General features: G+C 41.9%; 2 protein-coding genes and 1 long non-coding RNA gene across 12 annotated transcripts in view; 2 read left to right on the top strand and 1 right to left on the bottom strand.

Moving 5' to 3' along the window:
• Window positions 1-2,939, top strand: part of RDX (radixin) — a 32,390-nt gene extending 29,451 nt beyond the window's left edge. For all 3 annotated transcript variants that reach the window (XM_081002158.1, XM_081002159.1, XM_081002160.1), the window contains one exon: window positions 331-2,939. In XM_081002158.1, the coding sequence (XP_080858284.1) occupies window positions 331-495 (165 nt within the window). In that variant the 3' untranslated portion in view covers window positions 496-2,939. The remainder of the gene's footprint in view (window positions 1-330) is intronic.
• A 1,528-nt stretch (window positions 2,940-4,467) lies between these two features.
• On the top strand, window positions 4,468-7,818 carry LOC308475503. Its single transcript, XR_013985271.1, has 2 exons — window positions 4,468-4,944; window positions 7,153-7,818. It is a non-coding gene; the product is annotated as an uncharacterized lncRNA (long non-coding RNA).
• A 2,581-nt stretch (window positions 7,819-10,399) lies between these two features.
• Window positions 10,400-20,580, bottom strand: part of ZC3H12C (zinc finger CCCH-type containing 12C) — a 48,101-nt gene continuing 37,920 nt past the window's right edge. For all 8 annotated transcript variants that reach the window (XM_081003496.1, XM_081003501.1, XM_081003498.1 and 5 more), the window contains 4 exons: window positions 19,293-19,432; window positions 18,044-18,278; window positions 16,772-16,878; window positions 10,400-16,184 (listed from right to left, as the gene is read on the bottom strand). In XM_081003496.1, the coding sequence (XP_080859622.1) occupies window positions 14,788-16,184; window positions 16,772-16,878; window positions 18,044-18,278; window positions 19,293-19,432 (1,879 nt within the window). In that variant the 3' untranslated portion in view covers window positions 10,400-14,787. The remainder of the gene's footprint in view (window positions 16,185-16,771; window positions 16,879-18,043; window positions 18,279-19,292; window positions 19,433-20,580) is intronic.

Here is a 20,580-nt window from a genome sequence, read left to right as displayed (position 1 = left end):
ATACAATATGTCTGCTTTTCTGTACCACGTTATGTCCCCTTCTGTTGCAATTCTTTCTAAGAATATGTGATTGAGGAGCTATACATGAGACACTGATAACTGTTCTCCAGAAAAAAATATTCCAAACCTTGTTTTAAGTTGAATTTTCTGAAAATAGTCCACTAAAGGAACAAGAATATATCATCTCCCCTTTTGCACATGTATACCCCTTTGTTTTATGTATGTATACGTTCTGGCTGTTTGGTTGGAAGATTAATCCTGTACTGCAAATGAAACATTGAACTTGACAGAACTGGCAGCGTCTAAACCGGCAATGCTTTTGTTCCACAGGCCCTGAGTTCCGAGCTGGCCCAAGCCAGAGACGACACCAAGAAGACCCAGAACGATGTCCTTCATGCGGAGAACGTTAAAGCCGGCCGCGATAAATACAAGACTCTTCGACAGATCCGGCAAGGCAATACGAAGCAGCGCATTGATGAATTTGAAGCAATGTGAGAGCTGTTACTTTGCATATATGTTCTTCATTAAGCTTGAACCACCAGCAGAGAAATGCAGGCCTTTCTGAAAGGAACACACCCCACCTTGCCAAAGCATTTATACCAGTTTGTGGTTAAAACTCATTTCATGAAAGCCGTTCAACAATAAGGCAGCCTGTCCGCTCTGGCTCTCTGGGAGAGGTGGTGGTCACATCTCCATGATCTCATATCACATGGTTTTTTTTATTCTTTGTCCTCTGGAGGACTACCACCATCTTATACTGACAAAGCTGTTAACCTAAACAGGAATGATTTGAAAGAACACTAGCTTTTACCTTATAACTGGCCACAGTTTTTGGCATGGGTGCACTTTGGATTTTTCTTTTCTTTTTCCATTTTAGTGAATTTGCAAGAACTTGCTTAATTTATCAGGGGTTACGGGGTGATGTTTTTCTTCTGTTAGGTGGAGTTCTTTGGTGTTTCACGTCCTGTCATCATTGATGGTTTTCTTTGCCTGCCTGTTCACAAAGGTCTAGATGGCAGGTAGCTGTTCCAACATACCTTTTTTCCCCTTTAAAAAAAAAAGTGGAACATTAACCTGTCGAAAGTCTTTTGCTTATAGGTCTGTTTTGCTGAAGTCTTCAGTTCTTCAGATAAAAGTAGGAAAAACGAGACAGGGATAGGTAACCTTTGGCCCTCCAGATGAACTACAACTCTCATCAGCCCCAGCAAGCATGGCTAGGAAAAATGGGAGCTGTTTAGTTCAGTAGCATCTGGAGGGCTCAGGTCCCCCACCCCTGCTCTGGGTTCTCTTTCCCTTGCATTTTGTTAGCTGTCATATGAATTGCAATGTGGGAAACCCTGGACCTTTCTGGCAAGGGAGCATATGAAAACATCAGTCCCATGGAGGGGACACTAGCCTACCTCACTACGATATGCATGATGACTGGTCTTTCAAACACCGTATAGAAACGCAAACTGCATTATGCTAGGTTTCTGCATAGCTAAACACTATACAAATCTAGGAGCCTTTACTCTTTAAATATTTTGTTCTATTGCAGCATAGATTTGTAGTATTCAAACAGTGTTCAGCTGCCTTTTTGTTGAGTAAAATTCTGCACCATGTATCTTCCATTTTTTTTTTTTTAAATGTAACCTGGAACTGGTATATGATCCACTGAGAGGGTGTGAAACATTTGAGCATGTTTTCTGGGTCTTGGGTTCCTTTGTACTAAATTAATGTTGCTCTGAGGCTCATTTCTTAATGAAGTCTGCATAAAACAATGCTGCCTTGTACTTGCTTTGAGGGCCCACTTACACATCAAGGTTGTTCCTTCCATGATAACTGAAGATGCAAGGGAATTGTGCATATATATATATATATATATATATATATATATATGCGCTTTTCAGGGAGTTCAGTCACAGGAATTGTGGCAGAACAGGGGCAAATGAGTTGTATGAACAAACATTTAGGCTGAAGTTTAGCATACAGTCAGGTAATATTGAATGTATGTTTAGAACCATTGCTGAATCACCCTTATCTAATGCTCTTTGGGATGATTAATTGGCATGTTGACTTTTGAGGACCATGTTTATGAATGAAATTACGCACCATTTTTATAACTCTTTAATTAGTAGTTGGGAGAAAGCCCTGCTTTCCCTGAGGATGGTTCAGCTAACCTTTTGGTATTATGCACTCAAAATTTACACTTCCCTATTAAAATTGCCATTTTATTAAATATCCTTTAATAAGGATTCCTTATTGAACCTTCTTGAGGGTTGTCCCCCACCCCACCCTTAAATTTAAGGGAGATCTTGGAGAGAGGACATCATGAAAGGAACACAGACACACTGGTAGCTGATTTTCCTTGCACGGGTGTGCAAAAGCTGTGCACATGCTCAAATGTTTGCCCTGGGCACTTTTGCTTGCAGTCAGAGAAATTGGGCAGATGCCTTGCACATTTTCATGCAGCAGATCATGAGACCTATATGTCCAAAGTGTTCAAAATATTTTGCCATAGCAAATGGAATGCAGTGTATGGCTCTTCCCTGAAATGTGTGTTCGTGCATTGACAATGCCAGACTATCAGTGTAAGGGGGGGAAATACGAGTTAGATTTGCTGTTCATAATATACAATGTATAGATTAGAGTTTAAAATGGATCTAATCCATATATAAAACTGTGTGACTTTTTTCTAAGCAACCAGGAATTAACGTCTGTAATGAGGTTTTTCACTGTGAACAAAAGTGATGGTGATGGTTGTCACCAACTGTTGAGGAAACACATATTGATGCAGAGGCATTAAGAAAATAACTTGGTGAAGGAATTTTCAACACGCTTCCCCTCTTCTTCCCCCTCCCCTTCTTAGCATCTTTTGTGTTGTAAAATTAAGCTACAGTTAATAACACCTATTATTTTGGATAACATTCATTGGCTAACAATAAAGAGACTACAGTTCATTCTTCTGAGATCCATTGTTGTTATTTAATCTCATCTTTCCCGAGCAAAATTGTTCGGTTTTGCTGGGGGGGGGGGGGAATCACAATTTGCTTAAGACTAGTGAATGGATGTCTGGAACACAGATGACAAATCTTGTAATGGGAATTCATTTAAAATGTAAGCAGAAATGACACTCCTATGGAGGGAGGGGGCACTAACTGCTCACTACAGATACAAGGGAAAAGGGTAATTGCAGGTTCGAAAAAAAGGAATCACTGGCACAGAATTGCTGTTGAGGACGAAGAGCTTATTTAGGCAGCAGGTGTTCATATGACAAAAATTGAGGTTTTTTCCTTGATGTATGCTCCAGCTTTGTGACCTGGAGTTGCATGAGTAGCATAAGATCTCACTGCTAGCATCACACACAGATTTGAGAGGGAGCTCATTTGAACACCATTGACTTAATGTTGCATATAAAATGGGACTTCACTTGTTTGGTTTTTTTAAGCTGTGTAATTTGAGAAATCCAGAACACCCAAAATACGTTTTCCGTTTCATATATGCAAGCCGGTCTGGAACATAGGAAGTTGCCTTCTACTTACTCTGACCATTGGTCCATCCTGCTCAGTATTTTCTACACTGGCTTTGCAGAGCACTGTCCTAGTTGGGGACCTTCTGCATGCAAAGCAGATGCTCTCTCACTGATCCATGTCCTGTCTCATGCTTGTCTGTTTTGTAATACATCAACAATTCTCAAGTCCCTGCAGTCCAAGTGCACAAATTAAAGCTGTTTACCATAGTTGTGACTTGATTCTGGTCCCCAGGTAGTGTACAGGAAGACTCCAAAATAGGACTTTTCCACTGCTTAGAAGATGCAGGGGGAGCACAGGATGTAAAGCTGAATACTGGGAAGTTTCCTCAGGCTGCTGCTCCAGTCCCCACCCCCTTGTGTGCTGGTCCCGTGGGCTAACCTAGAGGTGAGGTCCGAGTCCAGTCCGAGGTCGAAGGTGCAATATGGAGGCAGTCCGTAAAAGCTGAAGCTGGATGCAGGGCAGGGAGTCGGGTGAGGTTAGGAGCTCCGGCAGGAAAGCAGGACAGGGTTCAGGCAGGAACTGACAACCAACAAAGTTGTTCCCGCAACTTGGGACTGGGGCTGGCTTTTATCTACCCCGAGGCATAGGGCGATCCCGATCCTCAGGTGACTCGCCTCTCCTGGCCTGGAGGCGAGCACTCCTCCTGCGGGAACTTAGTTCCCTCCGCCTCTCTGCCCTGAGCCTCTGCAGCTCAGAAGAGGCTGGAGGGTTACCGGACCCAGAGGCAACCTCAGCTTCCCCTGACGGGGCTGAGAGTGGAACACCTGCAGGCAATGGGTCCTCCATCACCTCAGGAGCCAGAGCAGGCTCAGCTGGTGCCTGCACCTGAGGATCCAGCACAGGTGAGGACCCTTCAGGTTCAAGCCCCAGCCCCAGCTCACCTGGTTCTGGAGGTGGGGAATCCTGTACAGGCTGGGATTCCTCAGGTTCAGCATCTGAATCCCAGGCCATCACAGCTTGTTTGCAGAACAAGCAGTCCATTTGGCTGTCCTACACTGATCATCAAGCTACCCAAGGCATTGGCTTTTATAACTGAGACTCATCTTGGATTCATTGTAGTTCACTGCCAGGGCCCCGGCTGGTGGCCAGCAGTAGCAAGGCAACTATTTGGCTCAGTCATTGGACAAGAGAGAAGAAACAAATGAGGCTGAGGATAATGATGATGATGATGGAGGTTGTAGCACTAGACTAGATTTTCCACAGGCCGTCTTCAAACAGAAAATCACTACACATACAAAACAGGCATGCATACATTTCTATGGTCCTTTGTGGAATGTATTTGTTGTTTATCATTGTGGACCGTTGTGTGTAGGTTTTTGTTGTTCAGATCCTGGCTCCTCAACCATGCACTGCATTTCACACACGTTTTCCACCTAATGGGATAAGATGCATGTTCTCCGCCTCCCCCTTTCCTCGCCGAAATAGAATCAAGGTAAGGCTGAAGAAACGTCCAATGTATATTTTATGTTCTGAGTTTCAGAAGCCTTTTCTTTGGGCGGAATAAATATTCTGAATCCACCAGGCTCTTTTCTACTGTTAATGTGACTTTTCCACCTCAAAATATAAAGATGACTTCTCCCACTATTCCCAGGGGGAAGCAAAAAAAGAGGGCGGGCGATGTCAATTCATTACCAGGAGAAGACAAGAGGTGAAATAAAATGATTTATTCATAAAAAACGCTGATTTTCTGTTTTGCCTGGTGTGTGCAGTTGGTTACTCGTAGTTGCTTTGCTGGACAAGAATATGCAAAATAACCTGTGGGCAAAGCATACATCCCACTCCATTTTCAGTCCTGCTGGCTCTGTGTTGGACCTCTGTTCTGTTTTCCCTTGGGGGCCATTTCTTGCAGTGGGGATGTGCTTTCACAAAGCCCCTTGCCTTATTGAAAGCAGCAGGGCTCGGCTTTGTCTGCAGTGCACCCCTTCTATCTCCATAATGATGCCCACCCCATGCATCATTTGTCTTCTTTTCTTTTTTGGCCATCGTACAGAGATGCACCTGCTTTTCAGTCCACAACACTCTGCATCCATTACATCGGTTTTAAGCCCTCAACATATAGCAGGTCTTTCGGGATAGAGACATTACAGTGAAGCTGCAATATGCAGCTCTCTATGCGTAATATAAATATAACCATACTTTCCACCTATTAAAGTATGCACAGTCCACCTTTTGTGCTAGCAGTGTTTCCATACAGCTGCTACAGTGTTTAAGAGGAAACGCAGCAAGCGATAACCAGCAGATATTCAGCCCCACCACTAAGGAGGAAAAATCCTTTTCACATTCCGGAGGGCTCCAATGTTTTGCTTCCACGTGCCAGGATACTAGTGTTAAGAGATTGGGGCTCTTCAAAATGCCCTTTTAAAATCACTTTTCATAGGGCTTTTAGGAAAGCAGTAGTATTCTTATAGAGCTGTGTCCAAGACATGTTGCGCAGGCAAAATGGAGCTCTGGACAGGGCATAGCAATCAGTACATTGGTATGACTGATAGGGTGCTGATGTCATGAATTAGCATCAGAAGCTGGTATATCTTGGTGCCCCTTTACCAGCTAATGGCTGCCACAACAGAAACAGCAGAGCTTTTGAGAAATGCGGCAGAGTCGACAATGATCTGATTGTCAAACTGAACTTTTTTTAGGCAATAAGGAAAAGTGGAAAACAAAAGGGTGAGTACTAAAAGAATAGTTCTGGAGGGCCTCAAAACTTACCAGTGGGTATTTCCAAGACTGTGTCATATTTAGCTTTTTGCCTGCCCATAGCTTGATCAGTGTTTTTGTTGCATTTATAAGGTTTGAGGTACAATCTGAGTTCTGCCTTTTTAAAAAAAGGGTTTTGAAAACTGGAAAATACCCTGAATAACCACTGTCAGCATACCAAACTGCTAGCTAACCTTCAAGGCACTTTAAATATTTGGCAAGGATAGTCAGCTGTTGGTATGTATGCTAGCATAGCACCCTATTCAGGTTTTCCAAAAACTTTTGGAGGGGGTCCCGGGCTGTAAGTGCCCACCCCACCCCCAAATCCCCACTGACTCTGCTGCCAACTGTTGTACATTGAGGTCAAAGTGGTTGGTCTTTGAATGTGTTTAGACTCCTCTCTGCAACAGTTTTCTGCACCACTGGGGCCCTGATCCCCAGGAGGCTTCTTAGTGCATTTTCCTGAATGCTTGAAGAATCCCCTTTGAGACCTTTGGATTCAACTCACAAAGGTTAGTGGTGAAGCTGGTGCATCCTTTGAACATGTGAGTAGGGCTTATGGTAGCTCCTTGCGCTCACTAGGCTAGTCAAAGTTTAGGAGAGCCTTCCAAAAGTCACACTTTTATTGTTAGTAGTATTGCTGATGTTTGGCTGCATGCCAAGTCAATGCACATTTTAGCTGGAATGCAGTGTCAATTTATGAGCTCTGACATCCTCTTGACTTCAACGGGACGCCCAAGTGCATGCAGAGTTGCCACAGCTGCCAGATAGGCCTCCTAGTCTAAACTTCTTCACTCTTCCTCTGAAAAGCAAAATTTGAATTTCTTTTGGAAACAACCCATCTCTTTTCATTCTAGGTGCTTCTGCAGCTATAAATGTGGTGGGTGTGGCTCTTTTCTGTTTCCTTATTAAATCTGCTTGGTTTTTCTTCTGTGTCTTTGTGCAGGTTACAAAAGTACGATCTCTTGCAACCCTTAGGATAGAAACTTATTCAGGAACAGCAGAAGAACCGGAGGTCTATCCAGGCCTGCCTCTGTGCTTCTGTTATTTGGGAAAGTTTACAATCCTTTAAACACACAAGAGGTGCAAAGTATATGTCAACTTTCTTGATGGAGAGCAACTCATGCTTTGGAGATCTCTTGGTTCAGTTCTCGTAACTGGGTTTTTTCCTAAGCGTTGGATCGGGGGCATGTTTCCCCCCCAAAATATGGCTGTGACTATTTCCTCAAAGGCCGAAGAATCAGAACCTTTGTTTACTATGCAGCTATAATGGAAATCAATATAGCAAACGGCAAACTGTTCTTTAAAAGTGGGATCTTTTAAATATTCTCTGCATGAACCCTGGCAGAATCAGAAATGTAAAAGTAACTGCTGTTCTGTTTCTCTTGCCTTTACATTATTCATTTTTACACATTTTATATTAAGCCTTGATGGCATATAAAAACCTAAATCAACATAATTTGTCACAGGCAAATGAATCTTTTCAGAGTTTTCCTCTTAAGGTGCTACAGCCGATTGATTCCCTTCCTCACTATCGCTCAAATGGGCATTATATGCATATATTGCAAATTGTCTCTACCTATGTACTTGAATAAATGCATCTTTGATGCTTGTGTGCCTGCTTGGTGACTTTAATTCTTCCTTATCTGTAGCTGTTGTGCCAGGAGTGGGAAACCTACAGCCCTTCAGATGTTGTACCCAAACTCCCACCAGTCCTAGCCAGGGATGTGGGGTTCGTTCATCAACATTGAGAGGGCCCCACGTGACCCATTCCTGTTACGCAGTTGCTGGAAACCTTGCTGTGTATAATTGTCCAAACCTCAGCAAGCGACAAGAGGCAAGGAGATGACTCAGCTTTTAACATTCGCTTTTGGCCTCTGCTTGTGAATGGTCTGCCCCTACGCGAAGGAGTACAATTACATGAGAGCCAGAGCGGTGCAGCAGCATACAGATTGAAATGGCTTTTTGAGCAGAAATCTCTGGCCTGCCAATTTCTCCAGGTAGTGAATCATTTGTCTTTAGCTTTGTTTCCTCCAGTATGAATACCTCGGCATCCTTCAGGCAAGCCAGAGGTACAACCACAGTTCAAGACTATATTCCAGCCACACAAAAACACTGTGTGTGTGTGTGTGTGTTAAGGAGCAAGGCTGCAGAGAATGTAGGTAGAATCCTGAAGCCACTGGGGCTCAGATTCTTTGCCCTTGCTGAAGAAAAGGCATAGCTTGCTCCAAGGTCACACAATGAGTCCATGATATAGTGTACTTCATATATGTCAGCAGCACAGAGGAAAGAAAAGGTGATCTCTCTAGCCTAAGGTGCTCATATAGGATCTCCTACTGCATGGTTCACCTCTCATTTGAAATGCCAGGATACACTTTTTGCTACTAAAGAAGGGGTGGGGTGGGGAGAGGCTGAGTGAAAGTGTCAAAGAATTTGACCTTAAAATGATCCAGATTTCTACTAATATCATGCAAAGCGTTCAAAATCCTTTTAGCTCTGCGGAATTTCTCTGAGACAACTCAAGCAAATAGTTCTTACGATTTCATGCTGTTCTGGAGAGAGCATCAGTATGAAATAAGGAGAGTCTAACCATGAAGGGAGGGGGAACCTAATAATTTTTTATATTTTTGTAGAGTCCATATACATGCTTTGCATTTTTTTTATTTTTGTCCAAGAATAGAATCCATGTACATGCTTTGTTTATTTTTCCAATGCCCATGTACTGCTTTATTTGATGTGAATAGCCACAGCTTAAGAACAGCCAGTGAAGAGTACACAATTGCTGCACCAAACTTTTCATGGACATGTTGATCCTCTTTTTTTACAGATATGAGTTTCCAAATAGACAAGATCCCAACAAGTTCAAATTGAAGGGAATATGCAGGGACCACAATGACGATGACCCCCACCCAAAAAAACCCCTTAAGAACACTTGTAACTAAAACATCTCATCATCACCAGAAGCAATTCCTTACATTTAGCTCCAGGATAATTGCAAAATGCCCATCCAACTAGGAATACAAGTAGATGGAAAGAAAATTCAAACTACTGCTATACCACATAGTTAAGTATTTTAAAGCTGTACAAATACAAAACTTCAGTAAGTTTGAAGGCAATTTTTTTGTAATCTTGGGGAACTTTGTTGGGCTTTCTTCTAAACATTATTCCCCCCCCCCCAGGCATACAACATGTACATTCCTAAGGTCACAAAATGTTCTCTCATAAGCGTATGCCATAGCCAATGCCCCAAATGTGAATGCTGTTGATAATTGTGAAGGAATTCTGATAAAGATCACATGCCTCTGAAAGTCCAGTAAATGTTGGTAAACATCCAAAGGTCTCTAGTTATCAACACCTCAGTAGTGCAATTCCATAATTTTGAACAACGATGTTTCAAGTCTAATTAAAGCTCTATTATCAAGCAAAGTTTCATTTAGAACTGATGAATGCAGATCAATCTGCACTCAGAATAAGGGGTCTGTGTGCGATATCGTGAACATTTCTGTCATTTACAAAGCATGAAAAATGCAAATCACTTTTTGGATTTTAACCCTTTTAAGATGTATGGCCAAAAAGGTTTGTTTTAAAAGGGTCTATTAAAATACGTACTTCCTTTCTGCTCTTCCCCCAATTTTAAAACAGAAGATCAAGTTCTCCTATTATTCTCCCTCAAAATGTTAGGATCAATAAATTTCCCAGATAAATATATGCAATATATCAAAATAAATATTCCCCCAAGCTATTTTTAAAATACAGATGAACAATCCGATTAACATACTGGATAGTTACCATTCCAATACTACTAAGAAATATCCACTCAGATTTATCCAGATATTTTCAAAAACTTAAACTGTATCTTCTCTAGGAAGATGTGCAGTTCAGAGGCCACAACAGTGATTGGCTTGGGGAATAGCAGCGAATACTCTATTTGAGACGCAAAGGGGCAGAAAGATCTCCCAAGAGAGGATGGATGCGGGGCAAAAAGAAAGTCAAATCCTTACGGGAAGCAGGCACTAAGAGGCAGGAAAAAAGAATGTGGAAAGACTGAAAAGGAAAACAGAGGAATGAAAACTCTGAGAGTAATAAAAACAGCAAAAACCATAAAGACAGAGAAACGGCAGGAGGTGAAAGAAATGGTAGGAAGGGGGAAATTTAAATAAAAGGCAGAATAAAGGCACACAAGGAATGAGTCCTTAATCACGTTCCATTTTAATTTACACTTAAAATGCGATATAACACATACAACCTTTGCGTTGTCTCTCAGAAGAGACTTGGGAAGGATTTAAACCTGCTGACTCACCAGGAGGTGTAATCATGGATGCTGCAGAAATTGCTACAGTCTCCAAAGATGCCACAAACCCCCTTATTTTGAAAATTCGCATAGTATATATTCTTATTTCTTCTGGGAAAAAAAACTACTACTGTCTTTTAGACTGGGAGAGGACAGCAGGACTGGAAAATGAAGAGCTCCGCTTTCAGAAACGAAGCCCATGGACCTATTCATAGTGTCAGAATTTGCTAAACACGCACACGCAAAACCTAACGGAGTTAAACTCTCGTAACTTTGGAGTCATATTAGAAGGTAAAAAAAAAAAAAAAAAAATAGCCAGAAGTTCCAAACATGTTAATGAGATGCATGCACAAAATGGCAAGGAGTTTAACCTTGCCATCATAGGTAGATCTAAAAGGGGCTTCTATGTGGTTGAGCATGATATAAGTACACAGTATAATTACATGCATGCACACATATGATTTTCCCAAAAATCCAAAACCCTGAAATGTTTCCAGGTAAATTTTCCATCCCTTCTGTTAAGTACTTCCAAACAATAGTGATGATAATAATAGCATAAAACTCAGCTCAAATTTCAAAGTTGGACTGCGTGTACCAATGTCTGTATGTTGCAATAAATTAAAACAAAGCAGGTATTTGATCTCCTAAGATCATATATCACATATTTTAACTTCACAGTTATAACACCCTCTGCACATGGGTGCTCTGCTTGCTTTCCAGTTCCATCCCCTGAAGACGCCTTCCCCACAGAACAAAATGCCTCTTCCCCCATATACGAGTAGACATGCTTTTTCACTTACATTTGGTATGCAAATTTGGATCCAACCCAAAAGTTGCATCAATAAATCGGCATAAAACAGATCTGACATCTTCTTAGCATTTCCCTTTTCCTTGTTGTCCTACAATTGCTGCAAACTATTACCATATATATTCTACAGAAAGCCATCCCAGGAGGGGGGTTGGGGTGGCTGTGGGTCCCGAGTTTTGGAACGTCAAAGGAGAAAGAGAGCAACTTAGAAGAGCCAAGGTTCATAGGAGGTGGTGTGCATAAAGCAATGTGGTTAAAATGCAAAGCAGCCGTGCTGCTGCCTGCTGGTAAGAGCTGCCCAATGACTCCAGTTCTTTTGGTGTGCGCAAAACAACATGCTGCTCCCTGGAGAAGCAGATAAGCAGTTTCTGAATCCAGAAAAGCTTGCTACCGGTCATAGTCAAATCGACGGAGACAGTTAAGTATCCGCTTCAGAGATGGCACAGCTGTGGATATACTTGGCCAACCATTTGCTTTCAGGGAAAGGGCATTCGGAGGACAGGAGCTTTGAGTCCTTCAAAGCCTGGGAGCTCCTTGTAAGGTAAAAAAGCACACATGCAAAGTTCTTGCAGCAGAAAACAGTGCGTTTTTGTTTTTTACACCAGCTTTTAATGGAGCCCAAGGAAGGCCACAATAACAAAAGACCAGATATCAACACTGAAGGAAGATGCTGAAACAGAGCTTCCAGGAGTTCTGGGATCTTCAGCCCAGCAAAAGTCACAAGCTACATCACACATTCACGGAAGACGCTCACTTCACATTGTAGTATACAGTGCAAGATCAGGCTCCACGCCGCAGTCAGACATGAACATGTGAAATACGGTAAGCCGGCCAACAATAAATACAAAATGGCGCCATTCCAGAAGAGAGGAGTTCTGCATTCTGCAGACACTGGGTCAGGAATCCACCGATACTTCAGAAGGAATATAGAAAGTCAATACAAGTTCAAGGTTACAGTATAAGCTATAAACAACACACAAATTGCATGTGGAAACTGTCCACCGGAAGCCCACCGTGATGAACGAGACCTGCTTTGATGCAAACCACATTCGTTTAATGGAGGGCTTACGCAGGAAGAAGCATGCAGCGTACAACCCTCTCCATTTAAAACACATTCTGTATAGACAAGAAACAGTGAAGCCGAGAAGAAAGAAAACAGACAGGGCAAGAAGTTCTCCCCAAGGGGAGACGGAGGGAGTGTTAAGACAGTACCCAGAGGAGGGCAGCTGAATTGACAGAACTGAGATCCTGTCTCACTAGTCAACAGTGAAAGCTGTGTAGAAGAACAGTTCCTGAATTAAAGTAGCTGAACATGGTTCAGATTATTGGATACATCTATAAGCACAATGCTTTGCAGGAGCATTTACTGTATACCAAAATCCTACTTCTCGCAACACACGGTGTTGCACGAGTAGTGAAAAATGTTTTCCTATTCAAAAGGTGCTTGGATATTCTTTTCAGGCAGCATTTTATCATTATTTTTTTATATATGATCTCATTCAACGTGGTTTAAGAGGAGGAGGAGGGGAAGAAGAAGAAGAAGAAGAAGAAGAAGAAGAAGAAGAAGAAGGAAGAAGAAGAATAGGTATATTTAAATAGGTGGGTGGGAGAGAGAGAATATTGTTTACAATAAGAACCCAACTAATTGCCTATTTGACCGTTTAGGATTTGAAATCTACAGGGGTTTTTTCTCATTTAAATAAGGAATAAAATGTTGCCCAAAGTCTAAAATTATCTTTACACATTTGTGCGTGGTTTTTCCTTTTCCTTTTTTTTCTTAAAGTTAGATCTATAAATCAAAATAATTATCATAGTTAAAGATACAATTTGTATCAACAGTAAAAGGTAACTTTCTGGTTCTACAGGGTCTTCAAGTTGCAGCTGTGCACCTGGTTTATCAGCAATAAGATGATAAACTAGAGCAGCCTTTGCAAAGACAGTGCCTTGCAGATGTTTTGGACGTGCTGGCTGGGGCTGGAAGTACAAAACATCTGGAAGGGGCCAGGTTGCTGAAGGCTCAACTAGGGAAACATCACATTAGGTCACTCTGCAGGGAATCCTAGTGTGTAAGATTACGCTCACTATGTATAAGTTACTGCCTGCAAGATCTAGTACTATTCTATCTATGCAAGATTACATTTTAGAAGAGCTAGCAGAACCCACGACTTAAAAACCAGAAATCTCCCTTACTAATACTAGAAGAGACGGTTCTGTCTGCTTCTAAATCTATGTTGTTTGCAGAAAGAGCCATGCCTGCACAATACAGCAGGCCAGACAAACTAACTTTGAGAACATCTACAGTATTTTACAAAAAGGATGGACTGTTCTCAGTTACAATGCTCTATTATACTATAGTGCAGTTTATAAAAAAATGTTGCATATCGTCAACACAACATAAAACCTTCTCAGGCCAGCCTTGATAAATAGCATGAAAAATAGTATCTTATATACAAAAAAAAAATTGCATTGAGAACAATTAGTTTCATTTAAAAACAGGTATGAAAAAACCCACACATTTTGTCCAGTATACCTGCGTATTAATTAGAGGAGCAAGAGACACGACAAAAACAAATCTCAGTTTCTGACTCATGAAAGTGTGGATAAGTTACCTAAACTGATATATTGGTAGCCTAATTCTAGACAGTGTGAGTCGGATGAGCGCAACATCTTCAAAATCTGCATCCAAGGCTTTTGCCTTCTACATAATAAATTAATCATGGCAGATTTCTCCATCAGTGATTGCTCTTGCGTGCACCAAAAATTAACAGTGATAAACAAATAATGTCACTTAAAACCAAAAACCAACAAAAAAGTGCCATACTATAAAGTACTAATAATACACTGTTACCCATTGCAACATTAAAACTGGTAACTCAAAACATTTTTTAAAAAAATAGTCAGTGCTGTAAAAGACCTTTGTTTTCTATAAATAAAATGATTATAGCAAAAAGATCACACAATAAAATAACTTAATTGCAATTTTTAAAAAGTTCACAATAAGCTTAGCTTGGGGAAAAAACCATTTGCTGGGTGCATAAAATCCTCTTTAGTTTTCTGCAGCTTTTTTTTTTTAAGAAAACTTTTTTTGCACTCTGAAGGACAAAAACACCCATTAATTTAATAAACACGTAACGACGTTATAAAAAGTGCTGCATATAAAACCCCCCGATGCACCAAAGAAACATATTAAGAGATCACAGATATAATAATATATTAAACTGGAAAGATTCATATCCAGTCATGAAATATTCTTCAAAAATAAAAAATAAAATCCAAGTGAGAATTTAAATTAAAACCTGTCATTTCCAATGCACGGGGTTGCACATACAGATTCCATGGCACAGTTATTTCACATAAATGGATTACTATATAACCTCCTTGCTGAGAAGGAGATCACACATGCTATTGTAGCAAACCTCCCTCAGCGTTACAGCTGAAACGGAACTATTAAGACACCGCAAAGATGCATCCTCCTCATGTCCTCAATAACCGAGCTGAGATTTCTCCACCAAAATGGCGGCAGCGAGCTGCTGAGCGTCCGTCATGTGAGGGTTCCTTTTCATGACGATCCTCACAAGATCGGGAGGGAAAATGTTGCACAGGTTGATGTAGACCTTCTCTCGGTTATCCTGGTACCGCGGCGGGTCTGGGGGGATCCCGCAGTAAGGGATCCGCCAAGGCTGATCCTGCTGCTCAGGCAAGCTTTGGAAGGCAAACTGCTCGTAACACGGCTGGCTGGGGTTGCTGGGCAAGGAGTAAGTTTGGCGGTAGCCGTACGCGTCGACCCCGTAGCCTTGCCTGTCCCAGCTGCCGAGTCCGTCCTGGCCGGAGTACGTTTTCCGATGCCTCAGCGGGGAATTATCGTACAGACGCGAGTCCGATATGCTGTCTACTCGGGTGGACACGAGGGCTCTCCCCAGGTGCCTGCCCTTGGAGCGGGGGGAGCTCTGGGGAGCCGGGTAATCGCCAGGGCAACTGGACCGAGCGCCGACGGCAGGATGCTGGAGGTGGACCGCCATGTAGGGAAGCGGAGATTTGTGGTGGTGCTTTGGTTCTTCGTGACTGTAGCTCTGCACCCTGGTCAGCGTCTCGTGGTAGCCCTGCAGGAAGGGCTGCGAGCTCAGGTGGCCGTGGGGGTGCATGTGCTGGCACTTCAAGTTCTCTTCCAGCTGGGGGTCGGGAGAGCTGACGTAGGACCGGTCGCTGTAGCCCATGTAGGAATCGCTACTGCCGCAGCTGGTGCTCCCTTCGCTGCTGCAGTCGGAAGCTACCGAGCTAATCCTGTAGTCGGTGTCCAAAGAGAAATGCCTTTCGGGACTTCGCGGGCCAGAGATGCTTAGGTTGGAGTATGCGTTCAGCATGGAGTAGTAGCCGGCGTCCACAGGGGAGTCACATTTGGGATACTGCTCGTAAGGCATTGGCGTTCCGTGGTTTTTGGTTGCCATCAACACTGGAGGATACGCCCCCTGCGCTCTTTGATCCTGAGGTGAGAAATGAACTCCGGAGGGAAGGCCATTGCTCAAAGGTGCAGTACTTTGGGGTTTTGCAGCAGCAGAGTTCGGTATACTAACTAGGGAAGGTACAGACCTGGTTTCCAACTTGTTTTTGGTGGGAAGCTTTTCCTCCAAGTCTTGGTAGACCTGAGTCCTTATGCTAGGATCCGATTGCCTCTTTGGAGTGGCTCGCTTGAGATCCGAAGCGCTATCTATCTTAGTGCTGCAAGGGACGCTGTTGCTCTTCACCAGACCTCCTTCGCTAGCAGCTTTGGCAGCTGTGCTCCTGGACATGGCGCGAAGCTCGTCCGCTACTGACCTCTGAGGCTGATTTCCTCTTTCCGGGTGGTAGTATTTGCATTTGTGTCCATAAGTGCATTTCTTCCCTGCAAATTTGTCGTTTGGAGATTTAAGTGAACGAAGGGGAGGGGGGAGAAAGAGATAATGTGATTCTACACCGGCATGAAGACAAAAGGGGATGAAAATAACACTGAATCACAGGTCAAGGATGCTTTTAGGATAGTTAAACGTTCTGCAGTTAGATAAGATGTGGCATCAGTAATACCAGCTGAACACAGAGAGTGTGTGTGTTTATACACACTGGTCTGTTTGCTGTTTATTACTCTGATTTCTAACTATGTAGCCACTATATTGCAGGCTACTATTATTCTCCCATTTTCAAAGTGAAGAACTCATGCTGTCTTGATCAGGCAGGGATTTAAATTTAGGTCTGGGGAACATTATACGCTTATGATCACAATGGTTTTGTGAACCACAGTTCCAGAAATATGCATTCCAACTCTGGGAATGTCTTTCAGCAAAGCCAACAGGACAAGAACCTATTATTGAAAGGAAGTTGTAACAAAATTCCGCAGCAACGTTTTACAAAGACACGTTTTACACAGACCCAAACAAGCAATCGGGCCTTGTTTCTTAAAATATAATTAGTGTTTAGTTAGGAAAAGAAGGTTACCATATGGACATGGTTGCTTCTTATGTTCTGGTACAATAGGTTTCTTCCTCAGAAAATTATCCAGGCTTGGGCCATGACGGCCAAGGGGGTCATCAGGAGGCATAAATCTATCAAGATATATACATATTTAATAATTAAATAAACAAGGCATTCAGTAACCCACATTCTTGGTCTTAACATCTGAAAAGAATACCACTTTCTATTTCTAAATAGGATATTAAGTATTCCCAGATTATTTCAGATGCATTCCATATATTGTTCTGGAAAACAAAACAGCCTTGTAAACTAAAGCTGCAAACCTAACTCAATTTACCCGGGAGTAAGCCACACTGAACTCAATAGGACTTATTTCTGGGTAGACATGATTAAGATTATGTTTTAAGACTGAAACTCTAGCCTCACTCAATTAATTCACAAAGCCAGGCTACTCTAGCTGCTAGTGTCATAGCATTACATATTTCCCCCTTAAACTCAGTTCCAGCTTGTGGATCTCTACGCAGAAGACTTTTCAAACCAAATGTCAAGGTTAGCAGTTTACTTAAAACCTAACCAGTCAGCACTATTTAGAAATCTTTAAAACAGAAGAAGCAGTACTTGAGTCGAATGTCATAGCAATCTACATTCATGAAGCCTCAGAAGGAGAAAAGGTCTCATCAGTTCGAGAAATTGTTTTCCAAGACAGCCTTTGCTAACTTGGTGCAGTCCACATTTTTTGGTCTGGAGGGCGAGGCTGGCAAAGGGTGTTCTCAGACATTGATCCTATCTTTGTTTTTAGAAGCAGCTGTGAACATACAACTAACCTTTACACTGTAGACCTATTGAAATTAATGGACCTAGTGTAGTTACGTTCATTAATTTCAACGGGTCTGTTCTGAGCACGTAATTGTTGAATACACACATGCAACTATTTGCCAGGGGGAAAAGGCTGCTTTGGTTCATGTACCAAAAGACCACTTGCTCATACCACAGTAATGAAGTGATTTGTCTTGGAATAGGTGAAGAAAGATTAGAGCTGCAACTCTATATGTAGCTACAAGAATTTTCAGTGGGGCAGGGGTCTCATAAATGCTCTGCATGAAAGGAGAGCAGGCTGTATTTTTATTATTGCAAAAAGCTGACCACCACCGAAGAACAAGATCCATTAAGCTTATTGCATGCGCAGAAATGTTACCAGGCGTGTATGTATGCCTATAAAATCCAGTATATGCTCCAAGTCCTGCAGCCAATTATTTTCCAGCAAGATTTTTTTTTAATAAAAAAACTACAACTTACTTGTCATTGACAAATGAATACATCAGCAGCCGTTCATCAATGAACTTCTTCCATTCTGGCTTTTCATTTGCAAGATCCCTGTAGTTATCGTTTGACACAATTATGCCATCCGACTCAAAGGCCAACTTCACTATGAACCGGTCGTCATAGCACACCACCCTTCTCCCCTGAACACGGCGGGATGGGGTGAACACCAAAATTTTCTCTTTCTCTAATTTACGCAGGATTTCTTGGTCTAGATATAGTAAAGGGGGGAAAGCAGAGCACTGAGGTCAGTACTTTATTCGGCCTACAACTGAGCTCAGTTACAAGAGAGCAGATGTTCAGAGAAGAATGACTTAACAAAAGCACTTCTGAGTCTGCTGGAAGAAGATGACTAATATTCAGCAACGCATTAAAAATATATAAACATAAATTACATTTGCCAGGATCTACAATCATGCTTACACTTAGGAGCAAGGAATACTGAAGTTAATTCTAGTAACACATATTAAACAGGGGTTCTTGATTTCAAAGATACTTAACAGAAGAACAGAAAAAAGTTTCCCATTTAAAATATAATTAAGCACAAGCTATGTTTTTAAAACATATAATTAAGCACAAGCTATGTTTTTAAACCAAATGTCTATCAAAATCAGGATTTGAGCATCTTCCCTCTCCCAGTGATACAATCTTCCCAGAAAAATGCATGCTAAAGAACAACCTTTTGCTCACCTCGTGTATACTGAGTGTTAAAGGGAAGAGTCTAAAAATTTTGGGCATTATGTGCATACAACTCTGAAAAATGTTCAAAAGGACTTGGACAAGGTTTCAGTGCAAGGGCCTTACATAATTAACAAGCAGCTTTTGAGAGGATCTACAACCCTGCACAGACTCATTCATATTAATTTTTCTCTGTACAAGCAATATGTTACAACCATAAGGAGAATGAATTATTGGCCACTTTACATGTTTATTTATTAGTCTTGCAGTACTTTAGCGGGGAGGCAAATCACAGGATCAGAAGCAATGTAGTGATATTATTTCATATGGTGTCTGGATTATAACTCACAGCTCTATGGCAAAATGTATGAGGCCAGCCTGATGTGTATTCGTGCAAAATACTGTGCACTCTGGAGTCCCATAGCGTTGCACTCAACTTTTACTCAGAGCAGACTCACTGAAATTAATGGATAGTCTACTCTGAGTAAAAGTTGGTTGACTAGCAACCCTTTTCAAATCAAGCTGTTGAAGGCACAGCAAAGTATACCTGTGATGAGAGCATCCGGTCGGGACTGTTCCTTCCTCCATGCTGGCACAAACACCGTGACATCTTTGTGGCCTCTTTCCAAAAACCAGTCCACCGCCAGTTTGATCCCCCGACAAGAGAATACTTCTTTGTTTCCATGGCTGAAATAAACATCCCCAAAATCACCGTCCTCCTGTATTACAACCTTCACTTTTTCCATATGAATATGAATGGAATATACCAAATACACTGGATTATTACATTTGTTTTATTAATTTACAAATTGCCTTTTGTTTAAGTCCCAAGGTGATTTGCAGTCATACAAAAATACCAGCTTAAAATAGGTTTAAGAAATGTATAAATAACCACCCAAGACACAGAACGTCCAGACGGAAGAGCCTGATGAAACAAAAATGTATCCAGTTGCTTCTGGAAACTATAAACAGTGGCTGCATTTTGTATCTGTTAGAAGAAAGCAGGGGCAGCCACAATGCAGGTCCTGCTCCAAGATGCCGTGGGGAACTCTCCTGCTGAAAGCAGTGACCTCTTGGATACTTAAAGGATAAGGTGGGTCTCTCAAGTAACCTGGCCACAAGCTGTATCGAACCTGTACAAGACAGCTGAATGGCTCTTGTCAAACCAAAGTGAACAGTAAGCAGTGTACATACTGCACAGCCAATAATATTAATCCGTAACAACTGGCCTTTTCATTTCAAAGTACCTGGAAAATGTGTCTCCCCCAAAAGCAGTGCAATTATCTAATAAAGACCATGCTACTTATACAATAGATACTACAGCTCTGAATGTCAGCATATGCAGAGCCCAAGTCACCTCGACTACCCACAAATATCTGAAAACGGGACACATTTACCTCTCACGTTAAACCAGAAACATGAAGCCTATTTCACACCAGCTGGTAACAACTCAAAAAGGGAGCAAACCAAGCCACAGACGCGCGACAATGCACATGAGTTTGGGAGTTCCTCTCACACACAGCCGCATCAAATTGGAATTAAAACAGAAAGCAGGGAGTCTGGTGGCAGCCAGGAACATAGATATGCTTACAGAACAAACTATATTTATTAGAATCCAATAAAATTTATTTTGACCTTACGTCCTCAAATCTGAAAAGATGACATCTGAGTGTTGCACAAAGTTACATTTACCTCACGGTACATCCATAGCTTTTGTGAACTGCAGCCAAGACCTGCAATTCCCAAGGTGACGTGGTCGGTGGCAACTCTCACAGAAAGGGCAGAAGTGCTGTGTAGCTGCAAACCCCTGCCAAGGTTTTATCAGGATATTCCTC

Source organism: Podarcis pityusensis (assembly GCF_964106645.2).
Source record: "Podarcis pityusensis genome assembly, chromosome: 4".
Lineage (NCBI taxonomy): Eukaryota > Metazoa > Chordata > Lepidosauria > Squamata > Lacertidae > Podarcis > Podarcis pityusensis.
The sequence above is the reverse complement of the archived record's forward strand: the minus strand, read 5'-3'. Positions and strand labels throughout refer to the sequence as shown.